This window comes from Epinephelus moara, chromosome 18 (assembly GCF_006386435.1).
Source record: "Epinephelus moara isolate mb chromosome 18, YSFRI_EMoa_1.0, whole genome shotgun sequence".
Taxonomy (NCBI): Eukaryota; Metazoa; Chordata; class Actinopteri; order Perciformes; family Serranidae; genus Epinephelus; species Epinephelus moara.
This window is the reverse complement of record NC_065523.1, coordinates 10,064,482-10,077,559: the sequence shown is the minus strand read 5'-3', so window position 1 is coordinate 10,077,559 and position 13,078 is coordinate 10,064,482. Positions and strand designations below refer to the sequence as shown.

Here is a 13,078-nt window from a genome sequence, read left to right as displayed (position 1 = left end):
CCATTGTTATTTGGCCCCAACACTTTTATTATTTCCGCTATAACAACAAAGAACCCCTCATCTTAATAAAGTTCTGATTGTACCACAAACCACAACGCTTCCTTTTCCAAATCATAACCATAGCCTGTTCATCATGAAATGAAGCTTAGCGTAGGTTCAATCAGGAAGACCTTTCTCAAGCTCACCCTTTCACATTTTTCTCCATCCCACTCTCACTACTTTGTCTAATCAGCTGACTATGGGTGTTCACTCTTCTAGTTATCCAATCACACTTTGCCACGATCTCTCAGCCAATCAGGATGCCACTGCAAAATTTTAAATCTGCTCTCTCTTCTGCTATTGTCAGCCATCATTTTAGGCAGAATCTTCGCACCCTCCTCCACCTCCAGGGGGGGTTCCCTATTCAGCTATGGATTCATCACCCTCCTTAAATCAAACCATCTCTACGGGGTCTAATTGCCAAAGACTTTCCACATTCTTATTCATTCGTTCACATGTTAATAAATATTCTTTTACCTTAAAAACGTGTCTCTCTTGATTGAAATAGATTTATGAATGATTTTGGGAGGCAAAGACAAATTTTTACCTTTTCCTGATAAGTGCAAATTTTAAGCAAAGTAACCCCGCATTCATGTGGTGTCAGAAAAATTGGAAAAACGAGTTCCCCACTGGGAAAATGCACATGAAGGCCCCCTTAGCTCGGAACAACAACTCAGACAGTCGGTGAAAATTTTGGTGCACGACTTGCCAAGTTTACATCATATTTCACAGGTACATGTCAGACAAAACTAGGGCTGCTCGATTATGGAAAAAATCATAATCACGATTATTCTGGTCAAAATTGAAATCACAATTATGCAAACGATTATGCAGCGCATGTGATGACTTATATTGTTTACACGACGGCATGTCATTTCTGTCTCTACATGGTTGTGCGTTTACAATTTTCCTCTGCTCTCTGTATCGCGCACGGTGGAGACACACACAGATACGTGCGCACACGCACACACACACACACACACACACACATTTTTTCCGAATGCTGTTTTTGAAATCTTCCGCGATCACCTGCCCCTCGCATTATTCGTAGTTCACCTACTTCACTGGCTCGTGGAGTGAATAGAGGAGAGGAGGGGAGGGGGCAGTATTGCACATGCGCGGCTTCCATAGAAGACAAAATAACATCTCCGGGCGTCCATGACCAAAAATCGTTTACCCTCGATTTCATTAATTTGAAATCGTTTGACCTCAAAATCGTAATAGCAATCACCAGACGATTAATTGCACAACCTTAGATGAAAGTGAGTATTTGGGTGATATTAAGAAACATATTAGAAACACATACATTTTTGCTCACATGGAGTTTGTAATATGGTATGAGGTTGTGACTTTAAGTTCTTGCCCACAAAGAGTGACCTAGATTAGTAATAAAACGTATTTATCAGCATTAACCCTGATAGCAAATGTAAAGCAATATTTAAGTGGTTTTAGGGGGTGTACTGATGCAGCAACAAGTCTGAGAAAAATACAAACACTTTATAGTATACAGCTTGAAACTGTGTCAACATTCTTGGATCGCAACATAAATCTTGACTGGGATATTAAATGCTACAAGCAATAAAATACATCACATCTTCTTTGTAGCACCCATGTTTTTTCACATTACGACTTAAAAGATTATGAACACACCAAAGTCGGAAGAACAACTTCCCAACTTAAGAAATGGGATCGTCCAAGGAGCACATGAATGCACCACTAGACTGCTGTCTGTGAAAATGTGTTAATTTCTTTTAATATGATTACCATCTTTCACTGATCTCCACCAAGTAATTTCTTTTTTTGTTTTTAACCAAAGCCCAATCTTTCTCTGAAGTTGTTCCTCTTCTCACTTTAAACTTCACCTTATCTGTCATTTCTTGTTTTGGAGCTGATACTCGGGAGTCATTTACTATAACCTTGATTTCATTTACATTAAGAACATGTCACAGCTTTCCTGTACTATTAGATGTCCTTCTTACAGCCCGCCACAAAACTACCTACTGCTGAAGCAAGATCTGTTTCATCTCACTTGAAAAAGATTACTTTAACAGATTTATCAGAAAACTATGTGTCTATGTTTACATATATATTTTTTGAATTGTAAGAGTACATATTCTTAAGCAGTAGGTTGAGGTTTGCCAGTAAATGAGAGAGGTTAATTAAAAAAAAAACAAAAAAAAACTTGATGTGAACAATGACATTAGAAATCACATTTTCTTCTCTGTAGGAAAATGTATCTGAATAGGGTTAAATGCAGACAAAAATAAGCTTCTCTAGACTCCTAATAAACACAGAAGAGTCCAATAAAGAGATGTGTGTATATTTCTTTTGTTTTTTCCATGGTTTTCCCTAGGCTTAACGAACAGGTGGGGAGCGGCAGGGAGTGGCGGCGATGCCTAATGACGGTCATTACTCACCTCTCTCCGACGCTGGGGCCAGATCAATGAAGCTCCGACACTTCTCACCTGAGAGAGAGAGGAGAGGGGGGAGGGGAGGGGGGAGATGAATGGGGAGAGGAAGAGATGGATATAAAGAGGAAAAGAGGTGAAGAGCGCAAGGTGAAATGAGCTGGGAATGAAGCAGAACAGAGGGATGAGAGAAGGGAGGGGATGTCGGAAGGAGAGAAGACAGAGTGGATGAAGTGATTAATGAGAAGGAGACAAGGATGAAAGGATGAAAAATAATGCACAAGGAGAGAGAGAAGGATAAAATGAGCGTTAGTGTCAGTGCATGAAACCGATAATACAAACTAATAATGTGTCAGGCTCGCAAACAGTGACACAGTGAGTCAGTGACTTGGTTGGTATTCCAGTATCAACACTGTGTTGTAATATTCTGCTGGCAGCAAGGAATTTGCATCACCTTTACTGACATTATGTGACAAAACAGTCTTCAGCCATGATGCTAGATGGATGAAAGAATCTGCTTTTTACCCATGCTAGCAGTCATTTTGTTTGTCCACCACTTTGATCAAGATTGAAATACCTCAACATCTAATGAATGGATTGCCAAGAACATTTGTACAGACATTCATGTTCCCCAGAGGACAAATCCCTCTGACTTTTCCACTAGTGCGACCATTACATCCACATTTGTTGTTTTCCAAAAATATCTCAACAGGTATTGGTGATGAAATGTAGTTTAGACATTCATGTTCCCCTCAGGATGAATTATTATAATTTTGGTGATCCATGGTCAACATTAGGTCAACATTTTAATGTGTCCAAGACGATGTTTTAGGCCCAAATGCCTGCAGAACTAATGAAATTCAGCAAATCAGCATCAGCTGTACTTTGTTTATCAACCCCGTCAGCAGAAACAATGTTGCCATTGTACGTTTCTGCATACCACTGATAGGTTATATCTGTACATAATTATGTAGCGGATACATTGAAACATTTTCATTTCAAGAACACTGTGGGTAATGTGTGGTTGTGTTGTTAAGGCACAAAAGCCACTAGGTTATGGTTAGGAAAGATCATGTTTTGGCATAAACGCAGTGATGTTTTGGTAAAAAACAACCGCTTTTCATGGCATTATCCCCGGTGAAAACACAGGGACGGGTCGCTAAAAAACAGCCATGTTTGGTGGCCAAAAAGCTGCTGGAAGACTGGTTTTGTTGTTTGTTGGTTTCTGAAGCTTGGCAGGCGTCTTGCCTACAAGTCATACCATCTACCATCCCCTCCACCTCCCCATGACAAAGTCAGCTCAAATACAACAACACTTTAGACACGTTGATATGATACGAAACATATAAATGTAAGGTATGGTGGTATGCAGAGACGTACAATGCCAACATTTTCCTCTTGCGACTGAGCTGTGTGTTTAGTTCTAAGTGGCAAAAAATAAAATGGTGACCGTGGTAAACATAATAACATCAGCACAGTTTCAGAGAGCTGCTAGCTTGGTTGTGTATTGTTTTTCCTTCAGGCTTTTTTTTTCTTTTGTATTATTCAGCTGTTGGTGTTGTGGATCTTTTTCTTCTTGTGCTGATGGTTGATGTGCCTTTTAAAAGATCTGATATTTATCTTGTATCCTCTGATTAAGACTTAATGCAAATTGTGTTAGCAGATCAAGTTGTGAATAAAATTTGCCAGTGTCATCATATCATTAGTTATTTTACAGTAACCCTATCACATTTTGATTAAACTTATCAGTGTTTATATATAGTGGGTTTATCAAACCTTATCCTCTATCCACACCTGGCTATAACACACTCAACAGTTGTATTTAATGGTGAGTTTATAGCATTTTTACTACAATATTAATGTTGGAAATGTTTTGCATAATGCAGTTTCATCTTGGCTTTCATTGCATATTTCCTGGCACACTCCTGCTGCAGAGAGTTGATCAGAGCTTGGTGGGACCATGCAGGTCACAGATCAACGGCCACAACACGAGCCATAACTCAGCCTCTGCAGTGTCACAGGCAGCAGGCAGGCTCATCCATAACCAACCTGAACACCAGCACAATCACACTGCCATACACACTCAACCCCCATCCTACCCTGCCAAACAACAGATGAAGATACTCTGTTTGTCTCCTGGATACTGAGGATGATTTAGTCTCAGAGGCTATAATAGACTTGAACTGAAACTTGAGTCTATTGTGGCCAAGTTTCAAACTACATACAAATTAGTAAGAGGTTGTGAGAATATAGTGCACCAGACAACCGACAAAATAAATATACTGCTGACTAGATACAGGAAGATCACAGAAAACAAAACAAAGAAAATGAAAATATAAATAAATAAATGTTTTCTTGTTGTGTTTAACATTCCAATGTTAAAGTTTACTGAGATCTGTTTGTGTCCGTACATTACAATTTAATTTCTTTTTGTACAAAACACAGTGATGTGCGCATATCATATCTGATGGAAGGTAGAAATGAGAAACATTGCTGTGTGACTTGAATGTTGACATGAACGCTATTTGCACTCTGGTAATTATGGTAACCCCATATGACCTGGACATGCAACTCAGTTGTCAAAATAAAAATAGCCATTGTATGTTTCTGCAAACCAAGAATACGTTACATTTGTAAATGATTATATAGCCAATTGTTTGAAACATTAGTTTTTTTTATGTTTATTAAAGTGCTGTGGTTAACAGTTGGTTATGATTAAGAAAATGTTTTGACACAATCCCCACTGGAAACACAGCAATGGCGTGCTTACTACAACTAGTTTTGTTAGTTGCTGGTCTTGAACAATGGTCTGCAGTTCGGCAAGTGTCTCGTCTGCATCTCACACCATCCGCCATCCCCTCCTCCTCCCAATGACAAAGTCAGTTCATATACTACAACACTTTAGAAACGCTGATATGATGGATATGAAACATACAAACGTATGGTTTTCAGAAATGTACAATGCCAAAATTTTTGACTGCCAGATGGGCTAGGACGCATTATATATGACATTCAAATACTCTCAGATTGTGCATACTATCCAGATTGTGCACACTATTCAGCACGCACTATATAGTGGCATGAACCAGTATCTGTAGGTACTTTCTGCAGTGGTGGAAAGTAAAACCCTGTCAAGTTCTATACTTAGTTTCAACTTTGAGTACTTGTACTTGTGTGTTTATATTTGATGCTATTTTACAATTCTACTCCACTACACCTCAGAAGGAAATATTTTACTTCTTACTCCACTAACATTTTTTAAAAGCTTTGGTTACCTCACAGACTGGATTAATAGCACAAAATATAATCAACAAATCAGTTATGATGTATTATTATGGATAAGGATAAGACTTAATTGATCTTGCAAGGAAAGCAAAAGCTACCCAGCATTACATCAGTTAGTTCAATTTAGCTCAACATTTACCAGCTGCAACATTAAAGTGACGATGACATTAATGCATCAGGCAATTTAATCCAGTTATATTATATATTATTCTGAATGGGCCATTCTGAAAATAAGTAGACTAACTTAATTTTGAATGCCAGACTTTTACTTGTAACAGAGTATTTCTACACTGTGGTGTTACCACTTTTACTTAAGTAAAAGATCTGAGTACTTCTTCAACCACTGAGACCTAATATCTGTCACTACTGTCTGTATCTAAATGTCTGTGCACAGCAGTTTCAGGATTCATCACTGAAAAGTGTTTTTGGAGTCTGCAGAGGGTAAGTGTGTTCCATCTTATATTTTCTTTTAGGTGGCCACAGGGTACCAAGGCAAAAATGATAGAGGGCCAAACACACCACCTGCCATGTCACATGTGCCCTCTAGTTTTGCTTAGTGAGTTTCCTTCACCTAGAGATGATCTGACCCTTTCAGCTTCCTGCTCAGCTGTCTGTCATTCCCTCATCAACCTGTTGCCCACCTGTTGTTTATGTCCTGCTGATTCTTCCCTTTGTTTTCCTGATTCCCCCATCTGCCAGGTGCAGACTAAAATCTAAATGTCATCCATGTAAATCACCTTTAACTATCTGATGTGTATAATTCCTTTTGCATTAAACGCTCCTTTTTGTTTGCCAGCTCCCCAACTTTAACTGAAAATGCAATAATAACAACCCCAGCTGAAAGTTGGTTCATGACCTGTTATAAATGCAGCGTTTGACAAATACTGCTCAAAAACTCATCTGAAGTATTATAATTCATCTTTTCCAAGGTTAAAACTCAAGGGATGTGAAGAAAGAGAGTGGAGGCAACAGATGAATTGGTGAGCCGCAGTGAAAGTGTGCCACAGCCAAAAGGTGAGCAGCACAGCGTCTGATTAGGACATGAATCTAAAATGTAATTAAAGTGAGAGCGGGCTTGTCTGTGACCTGACGACAGCACTAACTAACAGCACAATCAGTATTCCTACACCTTCTGATGGCACATGAGAGAAAATGCTCCTCTAATATGTCAATTAACCAAAAAATCCCACTTATCCCGCTCCCAGTCCATCATGTTGTAATGAAAGAGATTCATATAAAAGAGGCTTCAGGTGTTTTAAAAGTTCTTTCTCTTGTATTTCTTAGTTCACAATCTCAACTCTCACTTTTACACCACTCATTCGTTATTCTCTCGCCCTGCAGCCGGCAGCTCTGCCGTCTGTTTAATCAGTGATCCGATGTCATTTGGGGCTAATTGCAGCTGTAATGAGTATGAATTGTTTTGTGAAACAATGGCTAACGTACCATTACTTCTGCAGCAGTTACTGCATTACTCAGCCTGATCAGGTACAGACCACACACAGAGAACTCACTTTAAAAAGAAGAAAAAGTGTCTGTCTCCTGTCTCCTTGCAGACAGACACCTTTTCTGATGTCTTATTCGCGTACAAACAAATGTGCTGAACATTTTTTATGGTACATTCATTTACACGTCTTTAAAAGAGTACTTCACTGCCACTCTTCTATAACACTTGGACTCTTACAAATGATCAAAATCAATGCAACAGAACCAAAAATATCGTCTTTTTTATTCAACACATTCTTCTTCTTTGTCAAAACACGGTGCCTACATTACCCACAATGCAAGTCAACCGCCGACTTTTCGGTCAAAGATTAATTTGTGTTATAGCCTGACGCCTCAAGCAGAGATGAGAAGCTACAGCGGTCTGGTAAGCACACTCCTTGTTAACTCCACACCTCCAGACTTCACACGTTAGCTCCCTCTGGAGACACAAAAGGCTTTAGACTACTTCTTTACATATGCAGCAGTACAACCCAACACCTGGAAACACACTTTGATGTGCAAAATCAGTGGTGTTCAACTTAAAAGCAACTTCTGTGAGAGCCAAAGAATCTGACTCAACTCTGACTGGGTCTTTGGGTCCAGACTTCACCTCAATTCCAGGTCAGGTCAGACCAATATTGCTCAGGCTCTCAAGTCTGCCCTAGTTTTTTTTAAGACCCGACGCTACTTGAGAACACTCGGATAACATGGAAAATTAACAATTCTTTACCTTGTCATTTCATTTCAGCACCAACTTTTAGGGTCGGTGCAGGAAGTAATGTGTCCTTTACCACTCTTGAGTTTATATGGTAAATATGATGCTGGAGCCCATTAGCTTAGCTTAGCACAAAGACTGAAACACACTGTTCTCATAAACTGTCCAATTTTATATTAAAAGTAATGCAACAAAATTCATACATATCCCATGTAATCATGAGCCAGCAATTTGTGCATAACTCAGGTATTTTGGAAGGCTGCGATCAAGTGACCAATGCACTGATGGGGGTAAAGAAGGAAGTGGCCTAGAGCAGTCTGTAAGGAGGCAGGTTGGGGTGATGGAACCCGAACCCTTCCTAAACCTGACCACAGTAACTTCATTTACCTAAACCTAATCGTGATTTCCCAAAACTGAATAAATACCACACATAGCAACACAAAACTGCTTTGCTAGCTCAGTCATGTTGTAACAAAGATATCCGCTGGAAAAAATATTTTTTTCACAGACCGTTTGAGTTTGAGTTATTACAGACACCGCTAACAGCTAACGGCTAACAGCTAACGGTTAGCCCAGCTAATCTACGATAACCATGTTATTAATTACAAAACGTGCACACAGAAATAGTAATGTTTGTTCAATCATTGTGTTTATAGACTGTACAAACATCAGATTAGTCTAAACGGTGATATAGTGACGTAAATATATATATCTAAACTCTGCTGGTTTTCTACCCGGAAGTATTTGTAAACAACAAAGCGATTTCCTCTATAGTGAGCCGGTGATAGTTGAAAAATAACTCCCTTCCGCTGCATGTCGGGGTACCATTCCCCTGTCGGGAGTTATTTTTCAACATTCACCGGCTCACTCTCCATTATCCCTTACGGGAGGAGCTGAGGTGGTTGCTGTGTTTCGGCCGTGTCTCTTCGTTTACATGGCGGTGGAAGCTATGAACGAGCTAACCCTCGTCTGCTGAGTTTTAAAAATGCCAGCTATTTTGTCGCTTTCTGTTGACGTCACATCCCGCCTTGAGTATATCCAATCAGCACCAAGTAAACCCCAAGCCCCAGCCAGGAGTTTTTCGGGGCCGTTCTGAGTACCTACTCCAAGGCAGGGACTTGTTTAGCCACTGTAAAAGTTACGGAACTCTGTCCTTCGGGGGTGGTTCCTGCAGTGGAGACATGCACCAACGGCCCCAGCCCCGTAAAATTACCCCGAAGTTCCTGCGGTGGAAACAGGCCTATACACTTGACTGTCCCATAGTTATTACAGACATTTAAATCAACAGCACGACATGTTGTGAACGATTTCTTGGCTGTGTGTAAATAGCTGATGAGTCAGCGGATGGTGTCCTGGGGGATCTCCTCCCAGACCTGGATCAGGGCATCAGTCAGCTTCTGGATAGTCTGTGGCGGTACTTGGTGGCATCAGATGCACCAATACATGATGTCCCATAGGTGCTCAATTGGATTTAGGTCAGGGGAACGAGAGGGCCAGTCAATGGCCATCCAGGGACTGCCTTCATACTCTGGCCACATGAGGCCAGGCATTGTCCTGCACCAGGAGGAACCCAGGGCCCACTGCACCAGCGTAAGGTCTAATAATTGCTCTGAGGATCTCATCCTGGTACCTAACAGCAGTCAGGGTACTGTTGGCTATGACATGGAGGTCTGTGCGACCCTCCAAGGATATGCCTCCCCAGACCATCACTGACCCACCACCAAACCGGCCATGCTGGATGATGTCAGAGGCAGCATAACAGTCACCACAGCGTCTCTAGACTCTTTCATGCCTGCCACATGTGCCCAGTGAGAACTTGCTCTCATCTGTGAAGAGAACGGGGCACCAGTAGCTGACCTAACAATTCTGATGTTCGCTGGCAAATGTCAATCGAGCTGCATGGTACTGGGCTGTGAGTACAAGTCCCACTAGAGGATGTCTGTCCCTCACGCCAGCCTCATGCAGTCTGTTTCTGACATTTTGGTCAGAAACATGCACACCAGTAGCCTGCTGGAGGTCAGTTTGTAGGGCTCTGGCAGTGCTCCTCCTGTTCCTCCTCACGCAAAGGAACAGATACTGGTCCTGCTGCCGGGTTGATGCCCTTCTGTCCAGCTCTCCTCATTTATCTGCCAGTCTCCTGGTGTCTCCTCGATGCTTTTGAGACTGTGCTGCAAGACACAGCAAACCGTCTTGCAACCGCACGTATGGATGTGCCATCCTGGAGGAGCTGGACTACCTGTGCAACCTGATTGGGCTGCAGGTACAGCCTCATGCTACCAGTAGAGACACCAGAAGAACACAAAACTAGAGAAGAATCAGTCAGGAAGGATAGGGATAGAGCAACTGTCTATGGCCACCACATGTAAAACCATTCCCTCTTTGGGGGTTGTCTTGCTTTTGCCTCTCCATTGCACCTGTTGTCACTTTGATTTGCACCAAAGCAGGTGAAACTAATTCACAATCACTTGTGCTTGCTAAATGGCCAGGTTAATATCCCTGAATTTTAACTGACTTGGTGTTATGATGTGACAATTTAGTGTTCCCTTAATTTTTTTGAGCAGTGTATTTCATAAACTCACAGTCTGTTAGAGCTGCTGTCAAGTCCGTTCAGGTTTGTTCAATTGTTTCTTCACAGTGAGGCAGACATTTCTGAGACCGGTGAACTCTTCAACCTTACTCATTAAACCAATCTGCAACTGGACCAATTGACTCCACTCAGACAGTTTAGAGCATGTAAACTGGAAAGACTCCAATTAGCAGGTTGACTTTATTTTGCTGCTGTTGACCAATCACAGTCCAGTAGGATGACTTCTCCCACAAGGACCCAATCTTCATTTCATCCAGTTAATACACTTTTAATTTAACTAGATTAATTTTGGGAAACTTCATGATGGAAACCATAAAACAGCAATCACTGCAGATACACACTCACTCTCACACACACGCGCACACACACACACACACACACACACACACACACACACACGTGAAGATTTTACCAAAAGCTCGCTTTGATGTAAAGTGAACTTTCTGCAGACTAAAGCCTTCAGACTCTGTTCTCATTACTGCTGTTAAAACAGTATCGAGCTGAGCTGCTTATGAGTCTCTTCACCAGTCGTGCCAGATTGTAGTGATGTAATGAAGTTAGTAAGCCTCACTGAAGTGAGCATGACAGCATGATTGTGTTTTTAAATTTAACCTTTAATTGCCCAGGTGGCATAGTCGCTGTCTCTCAGAATGGATGTGGCAGCAGCAGGATGAATTATATCACAGTCAAACTCCTACAGTCAATACATGTAATTACAACAAAGGTTAAGAAGTCGAGTGAAGTCAAAGAATCAGTCTTCTCTACACGTCTGACCCGAGTTGTTTCATCATCCTTTTAAATTCTCAAATCTGAAAGTAGTTTCACAGCAGGCTGCTTGTAGAAGAGGAGAAGTGGGACTCTGAGGAGCAGCACAGGGAGACTGATGACTAGAAGCAGTAAAGTTGTACGATGTCGATCAGTCTGGCCAGGCTTCAATAATTCTGGGGCACTGAGAGAAGGTGCAGAGACTGAAATAAACCCTGGATGTCTTAGTGCCCGAGGCCAAACATGATTTAGTGCCACTTCCTCCCCAAAACTCACCCACCTTCCCCTAATTCCCTTTGTTTACAGGCAAAGTAATTTTCAGGATAAGTGATTATTGTTTAAGCTAACAGCTGAGATATGTATATGAATTTATAATGGTAATTGTTAGTGTTCAATGTTAATAAGACAGTCTGAGCCATAATCATTTAAAAAAGTATATCAATGCAAAACAAAAACCATGAGCTACTGATACTGTCTGTCTTTGGGATAAACATTTTTCTCAGTTTTGGAACTACAGTTCCCATCATGCTTTGAGTGATGTAAAAAGGAAGTCAAATGTTGCCACATGTTGTAAAAATGAAGAAGCTGAGAAAAGTATTTTAGTTAACTCAAAGTTATGGCCAGCTAGTTGTTAAACTGTCTATTTTAAGTTTATTCAACATAAAATGTTTACCTTAAAGCTTCAATTAATAGTCCAGGCTATTATTTGCTCAAATCACTGATATGAATATCTATTTGGGACAGGCCTTTAATTCTTTTCACGTAAAACTGTTGCTACGCAAAGATGGTAAAAACAATCAAGTTGTTTATTCAAACCAGTATGAATATCACTTCAAATTAGGCTTCAGGCTTAGGCTAGGCCTGTATTTGTCAAAATGCGTAGCCACACCGGGCTAGTAAAAGGACTGGACATTTAATTGGGACTAGGCATCAATGAGTTGTAAAATGAAAAACTTAGGTTACCAGAACTTTCTAACTTTGCAATGAGTTATGGTTTGCTGAAAACTTAAGTTCTAAGTAAAGAAAAAAATGGTAATCCTAATTTATGCAATTTTATACCTTTTTTTTTCATTTAATTTTGCACAATTAAAAATCATGCTGGATTAACTGTTTTACTTTCTCTGTTAACATGGATGTACAGAAAATAATCACCTACACATGTTACACTGAAGAAAACCTCATAAAACACGAGTACGAGGAAAGATTTGAAGTTTTAAGAACTCTTTAATCATATGATTTTTAACTAGATTTATAGACTTCCATCCACTATAGCAATTGAAGACACTACAGTCTCTAAAGTGTAAATCAAGTTCTTCTATAAAAGCATAATTATTCATTATATTTGGGCCTGTGATTGTTGATGTGATGGTTAACACATAAAATACATTTGAAATCTGTGACTTTCCTCATGCTGTGTTAGTTAATTCTGTCAGCCTGACAGGAAACTGCAAATGAAATACTTCAAAGACATGTCAGCTGATGATGCATGCAAAATGTTTAATCATTTGCTGTTTTAAAATGCTTCCAATAACACAGAAAGGCCCTTCAAAATGGACCCTGGTAAGAAAGCAAACTGATAAATAATAGCTAGAATGTGTTTTTTAGGCTTGCAGATAAGCTTCCTTCATCAGGAGTCAGCAGGAATAATTAACATATGTTAAATATTTAAATGTAGAAAAATCTGGAGCACAAACAGTGGTGATCTAATCTTTGGATGATTTAGTTCATCATGCAACTGGTAAAACTAATATCTACAATAAAACACAGAAGAGGCATCAAATTTCAGGATGAAACATC

At 40.2% G+C, this 13,078-nt stretch overlaps 1 protein-coding gene across 1 annotated transcript in view; it reads right to left on the bottom strand.

Annotated features, from left to right (window-relative positions):
- The window catches only part of gsg1l (gsg1-like), a 55,120-nt gene that overhangs the window by 32,294 nt on the left and 9,748 nt on the right, over positions 1–13,078 (bottom strand). Inside the window, exon 2 of the mRNA XM_050069577.1 lies at positions 2,457–2,504. Within this exon, the coding sequence (XP_049925534.1) occupies positions 2,457–2,504 (48 nt within the window). The remainder of the gene's footprint in view (positions 1–2,456; positions 2,505–13,078) is intronic.